Below are 15375 nucleotides of genomic sequence, written 5' to 3' on the forward strand. Positions count from 1 at the left end.
AATTAGTCAGTAGATTTGCAAAACGGTGTAGCTTTGGTGAGGCAATACGATGCCGTTCCAATTAGTACAATCATCAGGTAGTTAAATTCAGTTGTTAGCTGTCTGACAAGTCTGTTAGAATTGGTTATAAAAGTAGGGCCCACATGTAATGAGGAAAACGATTATTGATCACAATTCTTTGCTGCTTCTTGTTCTTGCTCTCTCTTCCTCTCTTCCCTTTCTTTCTCTGTTTCCCCAATTTCCTTCCAATCTCCCTAATTCTTGACTCTTCTCGATTAAATCTTACATCATTCCAGAAATCAACCAGGAGGCCGTGACAAAGTGGTATCAGAGCAGTTAATCCTCGGAAACTGAACCACAATCAATGGCAAAAAGTACCAGATTCCGCACCATAGAAGAACAAGTGAGGAAACAAGAAGCTAAGCTCCAAGAGCTAGTGGAGGCCATACAGGCGTCGAAGGCAGAGCACCAACAGGATAAGAAGGACTTGAAGATGGAGCTTGAAGAAAGTAACAAGCGAATGGAGAGTCTGATAACAGGAATGGAGCAGAATCTCAATCAAGTTCTTGAACAGAAATTCAACGACCTACTGACTAAAATGTCCTGTGAGAAGGAGAAGACAACCGAAGGAGGCGGTAGAGTGATAGATCAATCGCCACTTCTACCAACACCACCAGCTCATCAGAGGCTACTCCTGGAGTATGAGACTCAGAGGAACTTCAAGAAGGATTGGAGTAAGTTTCAAATTCCAAATCCTCCTAAAATTGACTTGCAAATGTTTACTGGAGAGAATCCTAGAGAATGGCTGCGTAAATGCAACAAATATTTCCTGAATTATCAAGTTCCTGAAGAACATAAAGTCGATGTCATTGAAATGTATTTAGAAGGCAAGGCTGATAGGTGGTTCCAAGGGGTAAGAATGGAGAAACCTAGACTTAGTTGGGAAGAATTTGGGGAATTACTGTGTCTCAGATTCAATGACAGGACTTGTAGAGATATAGTAGAAGAATTTAATAAACTACAGCAAGTAGATAGTGTGGAAGAATACCAGGAGAAATTCGAGGAATTAAAGACCTTGATGATGATAAGAAATCGAAATCTGGATGAGAAGTACTTCATCTCTAGCTTTTTGAGTGGACTGAAGGAAGAGATCAAGCCTATGATTAAGATGTTGAAGCCTGCAACCTTGGTTGAAGCATTTGAGCTGTCACAATGGCAAGAGTACTCCTTGAAACTGCAGCATAAGAGTTCTAAAGAAAATGTCAAACCTATAGGAGAAAACAGGTTGGGGTTGTCCAGAAGCACTACTCCTGCTCCAGGAACTGTTTCATATAAACTTCCCTTCCACAACAGCCATAGACCTCCTAAGTCGGGGGGTATGCAGGAAGGCACCAAAGAACCTAGGAGGCTTTCTACACAAGAAATACAATACAGAAGAAGTAATGGATTGTGCTTCAAATGTGGGGAAAAGTATGGAGTGGGGCATCAATGTAAGAGTGGCCACATGAACTGCTTGACCTTAGAAGAAGAGAAGGAAGCTACATTTGAAGATGCTCTGGGTGAACAAGATGAACAAACTGGAAATCTAGGCCAAACGATGGAAATGTCCTTGCATGCCCTATCTGAGGCATTGAAAAGAAAAACCATTACACTGACAGGAGTTTTGGATGGGGAAGAGGTGCTCATCTTAGTGGATACTGGAAGTTCTGACAGCTTTATCAGTAGTGAGCTGGCCATTGGGATGGATATTAAATATCAGTGGGTGGATCAACCTTTTTTTGTGGTCATGGGAAATGGGACCTATGTTACCAGCAATGCTGTCTGTCCTGGTGTGCAATGGAGTATCAATCAGCATCAATTCAAGTTCAATCTCAAAGCCATGGAACTGGGAGGATGGGATATCATACTAGGAGTGGACTGGATGACACACTTCAGCCCCATCACCTTTGACTTCCAACAGCTTAGAATTTCATTACACCATGAAGGAGGGGAGATTCATCTGCATGGCCAAGCAGATAAGTGTGACATGGACCTGATCAGGGGAAAGGATTTGAGGACCTTCATTGAATACAAAAAACAGATGTGCATGGCTATGCACTCGCACCAGATTAAGGAGAGCATACTGGATTCCATACCACAGGCAGTTCAGGAACTACTGCAGGAGTTTGAAGATGTATTTCAAACTCCCACCTCATTACCTCCTACCAGGAGTGTGGACCATGAGATACCGCTTAAACCAGATGCTCAACCCTTCAAACTCAAACCTTACAGATACCCTCACTGCCACAAGGAGGAGATAGAGAAACAGGTGACTGAAATGTTACACAGAGGCATTGTAAAGCACAGCAACAGTCCCTTTGCTTCTCCTGTATTGTTGGTCAAGAAAAAAGAAGGAACCTGGAGATTCTGTGTAGACTATAGAAAGTTGAATGAGCTCACTGTCAAAGATAGATTTCCAATACCCAATGTAGATGAGTTGCTGGATGAGCTAGCAGGAGCAGTGTTCAAAACTAAGTTGGATTTGACAGCAGGTTACCATCAGATCAGAGTAAAGCCACAGGACACCTTCAAAACAGCTTTCCAGACCCATTGTGGACACTTTGAATTCCTGGTAATGCCCTTTGGCCTCACGAATGCTCCTGCCACCTTTCAGTCATTAATGAACCAGGTTTTCCAACCTTACCTGAGGAAGTTTGTCCTAGTCTTCTTCGATGATATTTTAGTGTACAGCTCCACACTAGAGGAACATCTCCAACATCTGAGAATTGTGATGAACCTATTCCGAGATAACCAGTTATATGTGAAGAAATCCAAATGTGCATTTGCCCAAAAAAGAATAGACTATTTGGGGCATACCATTACTGATCAGGGGGTGAGAATGGATGACTCCAAGGTTAGTAGTATCTTACAGTGGCCTGTACCTAAAACTGTCAAGGAGCTGAGGGGGTTCTTGGGACTAACTGGCAACTACCGGAGGTTTGTTAGGCAATATGGACAGGTGTGCAAACCTTTGACTGAACTACTCAGGAAGGATAGCTTCAAATGGAGTACACAAGCACAAACAGCTTTTGAGCACTTGAAGGAGTTAATGTGTTCAGCCCCAGTTCTTAGTTTACCAAACTTCAAGAAAGCATTTGTGGTGGAGGAGGAATTGGGGCAGTGCTAATGTAAGAAGGGCACCCCATTGCTTTTTTGAGCAAAGCCCTGTCACCTAAGAACTTAGAACTATCAGTCTATGAAAAGGAACTTCTTGCGTTGGTATTAGCAGTCACAAAATGGAGGCATTACCTGGTGGGGAGTCACTTTGTAATCAGGACAGACCATCAGTCACTAAAATATTTACTGGATCAAAAACTGAACACTGCTCTGCAGCATAAGTGGATGACAAAACTAATGGGGCTGGATTATGAGATACAGTATAGGAAGGGCTCTGAAAATCAAGTTGCAGATGCTTTATCTAGGAGGCATGAAGCTGAGTCAGTCAATACAAATAATTCCTGCCTGGCTATTACTGCTGTCAGGCCGGGTTGGCTGGAAGAGTTGCAGAACAGTTATGACAGGGATGACCACTGCCAAACAATCATGGCTCAACTACTGTTGGATTCCACTGCTCACACTGATTATAAATTAGTGGATGGAGTACTGAGATACCAAGGGAAGATATATGTGGGAAGTGCCAATAACACTAGGAACCACATTCTTCAAGTACTTCATGGCTCAGCAGTAGGAGGGCATTCAGGACAGAAGAGTTGTTGGCAGAAGATCAAGTCACTGTTTTATTGGCCAGGAATGAAACAGGAAGTGATCACATTCATACGGAACTGTGACACCTGCCAAAGGAATAAGTCTGAACATGTACCTTATCCTGGCCTGCTGCAACCAATTTCCATTCCCACACAGGCCTGGACTCACATTTCCATGGACTTCATTGAAAGGCTGCCTAAGTCTCAAGGGTATGATACCATACTAGTGGTAATTGACAGATTCACTAAATTTGGTCACTTTATTAGGCTCACTCATCCTTTCACTGCTAAAGTGGTAGCACAAGTTTTTCTGGACAACATATTCAGAATACATGGGCTACCTGAATCCATCATCACTGACAGAGACAAGGTCTTCACCAGTGGATTCTGGAGGGAATTATTTAAGGTGATGGGAACAGAATTGCATTATACGTCCTCTTACCATCCCCAATCTGATGGCCAGAGTGAAAGGCTCAATCAGTGTGTGGAGAGCTACTTGAGATGCATGACAGGTGAAATGCCCTCACAGTGGAGCAAATGGTTACCAATGGCTGAATGGTGGTACAATTCCACATACCATTCCAGCCTCAAAATGACACCCTTCGAAGCACTGTTTGGATATAAACCAGTACCCTTGCCACTGGGACCTTACTTAGACTCTGTGGTACCTGCAGCTGCTAACATGCTCCAGGAAAGAAATAGAATATCAAATTGCATCAAGGACAACTTAGTTAAGGCTCAGCAAAGAATGAAGTACTTTGCTGATCAACACAGGACCGAGAGGGAATTTGCTGTTGGGGATTGGGTGTTTCTGAAACTTCAACCTTATCGACAACAATCAGTGGCAGTACGGAAGTGCCTCAAGCTGTCTGCAAAATACTATGGACCATTTGAGGTGGAGGAGAAAGTTGGTTCAGTGGCTTACAAACTGAAGTTACCAGCAGGCACTAAACTACACCCTGTGTTTCATGTCTCACTGCTCAAGAAGAAACTGGGCACGTTGAGAGGAAGTTCTGTCAATCTGCCAGAATTAGATATACAAGACCAGTGTCCCTTACAGCCAGAGGCAATCCTGAGTAGAAGGGTCATTTTGCGCAATGAGCAACCTGCCATTCAGTTCTTGATCAAATGGAGTCAATTGGAGGCAGAGGAAGCTTCTTGGGAGGATAAGTCCTTCATTGAACGACAGTTTCCTGCCTTCCAGACTTGAGGACAAGTCTGCTCTTAAGGGGAAGGAATTGTCAGGTTACAAACTAAAGGGCCTTAAACGCAATAATGAGCACTGGTTAGTGCAATAGATAATTAGTCAGTAGATTTGCAAAACGGTGTAGCTTTGGTAAGGCAATACGATGCCGTTCCAATTAGTACAATCATCAGGTAGTTAAATTCAGTTGTTAGCTGTCTGACAAGTCTGTTAGAATTGGTTATAAAAGTAGGGCCCATGTAACGACCCCATTTTCCCCTGAGGCGAACCAGAGGGGTCAACGGGCCGCCTGCCCAGCTCTCGCCGAGACTCAGTCGATCACTACAGTCCTCAAACAAATACAAGATAAAATCTCAAATATAAATCAAATATATCAAAAGCGAAGCGTCCACGCTTCCACTGCACTACTCTGATCCTTGATCACAATAATAATACAGGAGGAAGTCCAAAACTTGACTATTACACATCCAATCAATTCTAAACGTTCAATACAATCCCAATATGAACGATTACACAAAAGGAAATCCAAATTCAATCCATACATGAGATAATCCAGGATAAACACTACAAGCCCTTCCTTCGCCTTGAGCCCTGTGGAGGGGAATAAAACATTTTGGGGTGAGCTAGAAGCTCAGCGAGTAACCAGTGAAATCAGTTATCAAATCAGTTTCACAATCGTTCATGTCAATAATGTCATGATTCAGTAATCAATGCACTTTCATTGCTCTTTGCTCTCGTGAGCCAGTGAAACATGGTACTTAGACGTCCAACGCTCCAAACAATCAGTTAACATTGAACATGTAACAGTAAACAGTGAGAAAGAGCCCATTGGCTCTACAGGAACATTAAACAGTGGAGAAGACGTTGGGGTCCAGTACACGAATTCCAAGTACTCATTTGAGCCAAAACATGTCAAGAACTTATATGCCGGCACACAGGATATGCAATCAAAGAAACTATGCAAGAAACATTGCAAAGGTAACGTTGGAAATAGTTTGAGGTCACTCACCTCCACGGCTCACAATCTTTGTCCAAAAGACAATTTCATCATTCAAGTCCAAGCCTTTCACTTGAAACTTAAGGCAACCAACGCTATTCAAAATCGGACAGCATTTCCCCTTAATTCCTTTCTTTTTCCAACCTACAATCAAACCCAATCACATAGCAATTAACCACAATTGCTCATACAATTCACAAACCATAAAACATATCCAATTAGGGCCTCAATACCCCTTAATTGAGCCAATTAGAAGCTCATAAGCCAACCTTGGAAAAATTCCCAAATTGAAACCCTAAAACCAGAAATTATACCACAAGCGTAATTTTTCCGTAAACAATCACAATTAACGAACAATCACCTCATTTAACACCATTTCAATCCATCAATTCAAGCCAACTAATCATAATCATTTAAAATCAGAAAAATACCCAATAAATCAGAAATTCATCATAATTTCCTTCAACCCATGAAATACTCCACAAAATAACACACATGGCCACTACAAATCATTAAATAACCAATACTAGAACAAAAGTAACTTGTATAATCAACTCACCTCAAATTCAAGAGAGCTACCAACTTAGAGCTTCCCTTCAAAAACCCAATCCATCCAAAGCTTTAAACCACCATAGTGAGCACTTGTGTGAACTAGTTGCCAAAACCACCGATTAAAACTCAAGATTCAAAGAAGGAAATCAAAGGAAAGAAATGGAGTTTTTCTTTTCTCTCAAAGCTCACGGAAGAACCAGGGAAGAAATGAGATATTTTGGGTGCAAAAGTGGAATAAAAAGGGAGGAAACAGCCGGTCAAAGCTCATGACCGACTCTGCCACGTCAGAATCCGGCCGGAATCTGGCCGGATTTCCGGCCGGATTCTTGGCCGGATTCAAGGCAGTGGCTAAGTCGAATTTTTTTTCAAAATGTTCAAACAATCCGGCCAGCAATCCGGCCAAGAACTGGCCGGATTTGCGGCCGGATTTGGCCCTTGCCTTTTTTCAAAACTTTTCTTTTCGTTTCCAAGTTCAAACATTGCGCTCCTCCGCTCGTCCAACAAAGATATATAGAAAATAAAACCTTCCGTCATACGGGGCGTCACAATCTCCCCTCCTTAAACGAATGTCGTCCTCGACATTTCACTTGCAATAATCAAGTCACGAATCCCTTAGACGGCACTCAAGCTTCCAAACAAGCACTAAGAATCAAACAACACTTACTTGTCTGAATTTCGGTCCTACAAGCAATCACTTAACCATACCCACAGTCCGGCATCCTAAACTTCAAGCCTAGGATACACTACAGAGATCTGAAGCCTAAGCTCTGATACCAACTGTAACGACCCCATTTTCCCCTGAGGCGAACCAGAGGGGTCAACGGGCCGCCTGCCCAGCTCTCGCCGGGACTCAGTCGATCACTACAGTCCTCAAACAAATACAAGATAAAATCTCAAATATAAATCAAATATATCAAAAGCGAAGCGTCCACGCTTCTACTGCACTACTCTGATCCTTGATCACAATAATAATACAAGAGGAAGTCCAAAACTTGACTATTACACATCCAATCAATTCTAAACGTTCAATACAATCCCAATATGAACGATTACACAAAAGGAAATCCAAATTCAATCCATACATGAGATAATCCAGGATAAACACTACAAGCCCTTCCTTCGCCTTGAGCCCTGTGGAGGGGAATAAAACATTTTGGGGTGAGCTAGAAGCTCAGCGAGTAACCAGTGAAATCAGTTATCAAATCGGTTTCACAATCGTTCATGTCAATAATGTCATGATTCAGTAATCAATGCACTTTCATTGCTCTTTGCTCTCGTGAGCCAGTGAAACATGGTACTTAGACGTCCAACGCTCCAAACAATCAGTTAACATTGAACATGTAACAGTAAACAGTGAGAAAGAGCCCATTGGCTCTACAGGAACATTAAACAGTGGAGAAGACGTTGGGGTCCAGTACACGAATTCCAAGTACTCATTTGAGCCAAAACATGTCAAGAACTTATATGCCGGCACACAGGATATGCAATCAAAGAAATGATGCAAGAAACATTGCAAAGGTAACGTTGGAAATAGTTTGAGGTCACTCACCTCCACGGCTCACAATCCTTGTCCAAAAGACAATTTCATCATTCAAGTCCAAGCCTTTCACTTGAAACTTAAGGCAACCAACGCTATTCAAAATCGGACAGCATTTTCCCTTAATTCCTTTCTTTTTCCAACCTACAATCAAACCCAATCACATAGCAATTAACCACAATTGCTCATACAATTCACAAACCATAAAACATATCCAATTAGGGCCTCAATACCCCTTAATTGAGCCAATTAGAAGCTCATAAGTCAACCTTGGAAAAATTCCCAAATTGAAACCCTAAAACCAGAAATTATACCACAAGCGTAATTTTTCCGTAAACAATCACAATTAACGAACAATCACCTCATTTAACACCATTTCAATCCATCAATTCAAGCCAACTAATCATAATCATTTAAAATCAGAAAAATACCCAATAAATCAGAAATTCATCATAATTTCCTTCAACCCATGAAATACTCCACAAAATAACACACATGGCCACTACAAACCATTAAATAACCAATACTAGAACAAAAGTAACTTGTATAATCAACTCACCTCAAATTCAAGAGAGCTACCAACTTAGAGCTTCCCTTCAAAAAACCAATCCATCCAAAGCTTTAAACCACCATAGTGAGCACTTGTGTGAACTAGTTGCCAAAACCACCGATTAAAACTCAAGATTCAAAGAAGGAAATCAAAGGAAAGAAATGGAGTTTTTCTTTTCTCTCAAAGCTCACGGAAGAACCAGGGAAGAAATGAGATATTTTGGGTGCAAAAGTGGAATAAAAAGGGAGGAAACAGCCGGTCAAAGCTCATGACCGACTCTGCCACGTCAGAATCCGGGCGGAATCTGGCCGGATTTCCGGCCGGATTCTTGGCCGGATTCAAGTCAGTGGCTAAGTCAAATTTTTTTTCAAAATGTTCAAACAATCCGGCCAGCAATCCGGCCAAGAACTGGCCGGATTTGCGGCCGGATTTGGCCCTTGCCTTTTTTCAAAACTTTTCTTTTCGTTTCCAAGTTCAAACATTGCGCTCCTCCGCTCGTCCAACAAAGATATATAGAAAATAAAACCTTCCGTCATACGGGGCGTCACAGCCCACATGTAATGAGGAAAACGATTATTGATCACAATTCTTTGCTGCTTCTTGTTCTTGCTCTCTCTTCCTCTCTTCCCTTTCTTTCTCTGTTTCCCCAATTTCCTTCCAATCTCCCTAATTCTTGACTCTTCTCGATTAAATCTTACATCATTCCAGAAATCAACCAGGAGGCCGTGACAGAATACTATCATTACCTGTGGTACCCGTTAATGGGTTCAAAACCCATTTACTAAACAACTAAGTATTACTGTACCATATTACCACTGATATATTTGTACACGTAATTCCCTACCATTCAAAGTCTAAGAACTTGATTAATACGTTTTTTGTATTATTGTAGAAACTAGTTTCTTGCTGTTCTCTTGTGACAAAATTGGCATGTACCTAAATTTACTAATTCTTAATAAGTTTCATGTTTTGTTATTCTTTGTCAATACAACTTGGCAAGCAACATGAATAACAAATCAGGTAAAAATTTTTTATCTCACTTCTCAAAAATAATTTTTTTAATGGTAACTCTCCTAGCATGGATTGAATCTGCAACACAATCCTTAAGTTCAAGGGTAGTCAGTGTTATTTTTTAAACCACAAGGAAGGTGAGTGCTAGTGTCAGAAATTTCAGAGGAGGTTTATACAATTTTCCCTAGATACTAATATACATTTAGATCCCTTTATTTAATTCCAACATTTTAAATTCCACCCTTTATCTAATCATAGGCCTTGGTCCAATGGTGAGTGATAGTCTCTTTAAACCAATATTTTGAAACTCGGACAGTTAATTGAATCGGCGAGTTGTTCAATCAAGATTCAATCGATAGGGCCGGTTCAACTCTAGCTCAATGAATTTTTTAAAAATAATTTATAGAAATATATATGCATAAAATAAAACATGTATTGGACCAATTTAAGACTTTATATGATAAAAAGTTTAATATTTTCAAAGAATTTGTATTTTCACAAATCAAATTATACAAAATCGATGCCTATGGAAATTAGACATTATGAGTTTAAATTTTCATTCATATTTTTTAGGATTTAGAGATTGCAACTTTAAAAAAAAGTTTGAAATTTGGAGGAAATCATGAAAATAAAAAATAGAGGTGTAAACTTAATAAGAGGCAAAAAAATAAGAAAAAAGTGAATGGATGCGGTATTAAGTAATTAGTTTTTAGGGTTAATCTATTCTTTTTTTAAAATTTTTTTCACTTTAACAGAAAATCGCCCGTTTAAACGGATCGTATGGTTTAAACAATTCTAACCGATTTTTATGTCCAATCAATCTAAAGTATGAATCAGATCGGAGCTATGATTGGTTCGCGGTCCGATCAGTCGAACCGATCGATTTGGTCCGATTTTCAAAACAATGCTTTAAACCTCTCTCGTACACTTAGTCGGGGGTTCAAATTCGGCTAATGCATCTCACAAAAAGTATAAAAATTCGACTCCCCTCAATAGAGTAGGAGTAGGGTAGATAGTCGTCATTGCATACCCAAAAAAAAAAAAAAACTTACATGCTAATCTGCATTCGTAACGATTGTATGCTTCCGTTAGTAAAGATTAATCCACATAGTATGTCATGCAAATCTTTTTTAATAAGTGTATAATTATTTCTGGCTCGAGTAAGTGTGTATAACATATGGAATAATTATTGCATTATTCTTTGTTTTGTAATATAATATATGTGAGATAAAATATAAAAAGTATTGAAAGATGAATTTATGATACAAATAAATAATATTTAAAATAACCTAGGAAAATTATTATCATCAAAATTTTCCTAATCTAATAAAACTAGTCCATTGAACATGGCGTTAGGCTTTATCCCCTATTGATCTTTAAAAAAAAAAATTCCTCACAAGGCACACATATTTTTATTTGATAAAAAAGGTTACATTCTCCTTATGTTCCTAATGTAAAATTTGGCCTAAAATCGGATGTAAGTTTTGCGAGCCAAATATAAGAGTTCTTAATCGTAAGCGTTACAAAGTTATTCAACATGCGCTTTTGTTAAAACAATTAAAAGCTGAATTCCAATACTCAATTGATCGCATCTCGCATTGTCAAGCAAATGATTTACCACCACCCCATAATATATTATACTTTCCAAAATTCATTCTTTAGGATAATGATTTTTGTCCTAACTGTCGAGTATTTATACTTGTTTGCTAGCGTAGTATTTTGAAGAATATTAATGCCATTTAATTGTTCTCATTTGTATAGGTTTTATAGCTAGCAAGTCCTAGTCCTAGATATGACATCTTTAGAGAAGCCCCATTATGCATTACCGCTATGGTGATTACTGATGCAGCGTCTGTTCTGGAGTCTGGCCTGTTGTTCCCTTTGTCCTTAGTGTGATTTTCGTCCATATCCTTGGGAGCAGGAAGCATGAACTGTACCTGCATCTGGCATACATACAGCTGGAACCTAATCTTCACACGGCATTAATTAAGTAGGAGAGCAAAGGGGAATTTGGAATTCATCCCATTAGTGAAGTGAAAATTCTTTGGATTTTGTTTTTTATGTTCGGGCTTGACGTTAACTAAATACTTACTTTCTATTGCTAAAACAACCAAAAAAAAAGAGAAGAGAACTTTACATTGCTAATGCAAGATCAAATGAAAATGAAAAAAATTGCATTATGCAACTACTAGAAAACAACGGAAGATAATCATTATCAAAAGAAATTTCTATTTCCAGAGGAGAGGAAGAAACTTTTATGCTAATTGGGGAGTTGCAATGGGGGGCAGAAATATAAGATGTGAGACTTATTTCCTACTCGAACTCCACTATGATTTTAGGATTGCTTACAGAAACGCAAAAACAAAAAAAAAAAGAAGAAAAAAGAATGTTCATTTACTTCTTTTTTTTCAAAGCATTCAGAGTAAACAAATTATGAATTGAATCTTACCTTTAAAAGCTGATAATAAATATTCTAAAAATACTTATCAACGTTCAAATTGCAGATTGTTTATTTCTGTAGCAAGACACGAATCCAACAATCCTGCTTCGTGGAACATTTACGAATCTTATTAGTATTAGTAAATACTACATTAATCTACTAATTTTCTTAATTTCATTTGTTTTAGTATAGAGATAGGCAAACAGAAGAATTAAGCAGTCATTTCAGAATCCCAAATTAATTGGATCAATTAGGAGCAATCTGAATTGTCATTTTATCTTTAGGTTCTCCAAGACTTTGGACTTTTTGACTTTACCCCATGCACTACTTGAGCACTCTATTTATTTATTCTGTAGATAAATACATCTTGAACAAAAATTGCAGCAATTGTGCTGTTTGATTATCTATATACCCCTGCCGTTGCTCTTATATACGGTAATTACTCTTTTTCGCTTTATCCATGACTAGAATCTAATGCCAGTGATGGTCCAGCTTCTATAAAAATCCCAGTCTCTTCCAGAAGTTGCACCTATTGTTGTGTACTGTACAAATACGCAATGCTAATAATGAAGGAATATCATTTTTACGACTACAGCTGTTTGTGCTCTGTAATGCTTATTGTTTCATAATGCACCGCTAAATTACTATGATGCTCAAATTTGGGTTACTTTTACCGCAAAGATGACCAATATGAGTGTGAATACAAAATTCTTTTGACATTTGTGCACTTTTTGTTTCTGAATATTAAGATGCACAATAGTTGTTTGCAAAAAATTTCACCATTGCAGTCATTGTGCGGAGGAGAATTAAGAATTAAACATATTTATACAGGATGGATTATTAATGTCATTTCAACTAACGTAAAAATAAAAAAATTGATACGTAGGGGTGAGAATCAATCGATAATTTAGTTAATTAAAATCAGTTAAAATCGGTTTATAGTCCTTTAACAGTTGCGATTGAAATCGAATTCACTGAATCAAAGTAAAATTGAATTGAGGCCAGAATTCAGTTTCGAAATTAGTTAATCAATTTCATCAATTTTAAAATTTTGTTAAAAACAATTATTTTGAATTTGGCATCCAAAAACTTTTTTTTTTTTATTAAAGAAGGGTAGTAACTGAAGTTAATATCATAGTGTGTAACTATGTATGTTTATGTGCGGTTAACTTGTTCTAATGGATTTAGTATTATATATTTACTAGTTACTTGTATTTAGATTGTATTTAGAGCGTAAAAGGTAATTAAGACTATTTAGCATTCAAAATAACATAGGCCATACGTATATAATATGTAATATCTAAAGGCACAATTAAGTAATTAACAATATAGATGTCTTATAATATATATATATATATAATAGGAAACATGAAATCGTAGTAAGTTTTCAGTTGAGATTGAGATTGAGAAGTGAAAATCACTTTCAAACTAATTAATTGCTTTCAAAAGTTAATTATATACCGAAACCGAATCGAAATCGATTTCACTGAAATCAATTCACCAATTTTAATTAAATTGGACTAACCAAATTCGTGCTCAAAATTGTTATGTGTATCAAATGCGTGTCTATCTACCTCAAAAAATTAGAAAAAGAAAAAGGCCACGGGAAACCGTAAACTACTATTATTAGTTTCTTTTTTTTTTTTTGGTGCTGTATTTGCAGATGTGTAATGTGTTTCCACAAATAAGGTAATATTTGGTAAAGTAAATAGAAAGAAATTCAGCATTTCTGCAACACTCTTCCGACTTGGTAGATAAACCCAGCAGATTTTCCCCACCAATGACTGACCTCGGAAACCATAAAAGACCTCAAAATCAACAATTGCTGGAAAAACAAAAATTGATGCTAAAAGTTAAGACCATGAGAGTGAATATGGCCGGGGTCGAAAAGCATGGATATAAGGTGCCTTTGGATGAGGATTAAAATGACATTTGCTTTGAAGGGAAAGGAAAAATTAAATGGACCTGTAATAATCTTTATCTAATTCACCAGATTTATAATTTGACTAAGGGACTACCATAACTCTCTCTCTCTCTCTCTCCAAAAACTACTGAAGGCTTAGCTAAATCATCAAAATTTAATGAAAATCACTTGTCTACTTGTGCCAAACCATGTATGTCAAGAGGTTTGACTAATGAGGAAAAAAGAAATCACTTCAGGGCAAAAGAGAGGCATTCACTATAGTATCTTCACCTCACTCTATCTCATTTTTCCATCACTTCGTTTTTTCTACACAACTTTCTCTCTATATATTCAGACAAAGTCTTAGTGATTCCAAATTATGTTAAAATTAGTTTATGAATCATTCCTGAATTTGATAATTGAACGGTCGTTACAAAGAGTATTTCATACTTTTTTTTTTTTGGCTTGTAACAGAATTGAAAGTTATGTGCCATCAATTTCTTCTGGTGATGTTTCAGAACTAATTAAATGGTGATACAACAGAAAAATTAAAGTTAGTAGTTGTAATTGTCCCAAAACATTAATATTATTGTCTCTTATGAATGTGAGTCAAAATCTATGAACCGCCAAACTCACCTGAAATTTCAGTCAAACCATATAATTTGGTTGCATTTAAACAATATAAATGCAGAGGCAGTAATCCTGATTAAACAAATGTGTTCTAACCAAACGGGTCAATAAGGATGGGAATGACTAATGAGGAGTAGGTTAGTTTAACTATACACTTTGTAAGTCGACCCTAATCAAACTTAATCAATAGCCTAGGTGCTACTTACAAATGACTCGAACTACTTATAATTATTTGACAACCAACCAAAAAAAGAAACTCATGAAAAGGTACAATGGCTAATAGCTATAGTTGGAAACAAGCAAAAGTGAGCCATGGGTGGATGTGCTGCGGGCTCAAGTCTAAGAAAATTAATATTTGCTGCAAAAAAGTGGCTTTTTCATGTGGTGTGTCTGGTTCACGTAAATTGTTTTCCAGTTACAGCACAAGACCAGCAAAAGACTCATTTAACAGGCTTTTATGAAGTTCTGCAACTTTGTTGCCATTGCAATTGTAGACTTACCTCTGAAGTCTTTTCGTCTTTTATTCTTCATTATCTTCTTCTTCTTTTTCTTTTTTTTGTTGTTTGGGTATAAGACTTACCTTTTACTTCTTTTTCCCCCCTTCTGTAGAAATATAGAATTACCTCTCCATTGTAATTTTGTCCACCTTTGATTGTCTGTTGCTTGCGAATTTTGTGCTCAGAGGATGTGTTGAGTGGATGCTATAACTCTTCTTAGTTTCCTCACATAAATACTCCAGAATTCCTCATACTTAAGAGATCGAAATTGTTCTACCACGATAGGTGATTTAACATGAAACTCTTATGTC

At 37.8% G+C, this 15375-nt stretch overlaps 1 protein-coding gene across 1 annotated transcript; it reads left to right on the forward strand.

The window, feature by feature from the left end:
• Positions 1-364: 364 nt before the first annotated feature.
• On the forward strand, positions 365-3166 carry LOC113737519 (uncharacterized). The gene has a single exon (XM_027264744.2). It carries the CDS (start codon positions 365-367, stop codon positions 3164-3166), a length of 2802 nt encoding a protein of 933 aa, XP_027120545.2.
• Positions 3167-15375: the final 12209 nt, after the last annotated feature.

The sequence above is a fragment of the Coffea arabica genome, chromosome 3e (assembly GCF_036785885.1).
Source record: "Coffea arabica cultivar ET-39 chromosome 3e, Coffea Arabica ET-39 HiFi, whole genome shotgun sequence".
Classification (NCBI taxonomy): domain Eukaryota; kingdom Viridiplantae; phylum Streptophyta; class Magnoliopsida; order Gentianales; family Rubiaceae; genus Coffea; species Coffea arabica.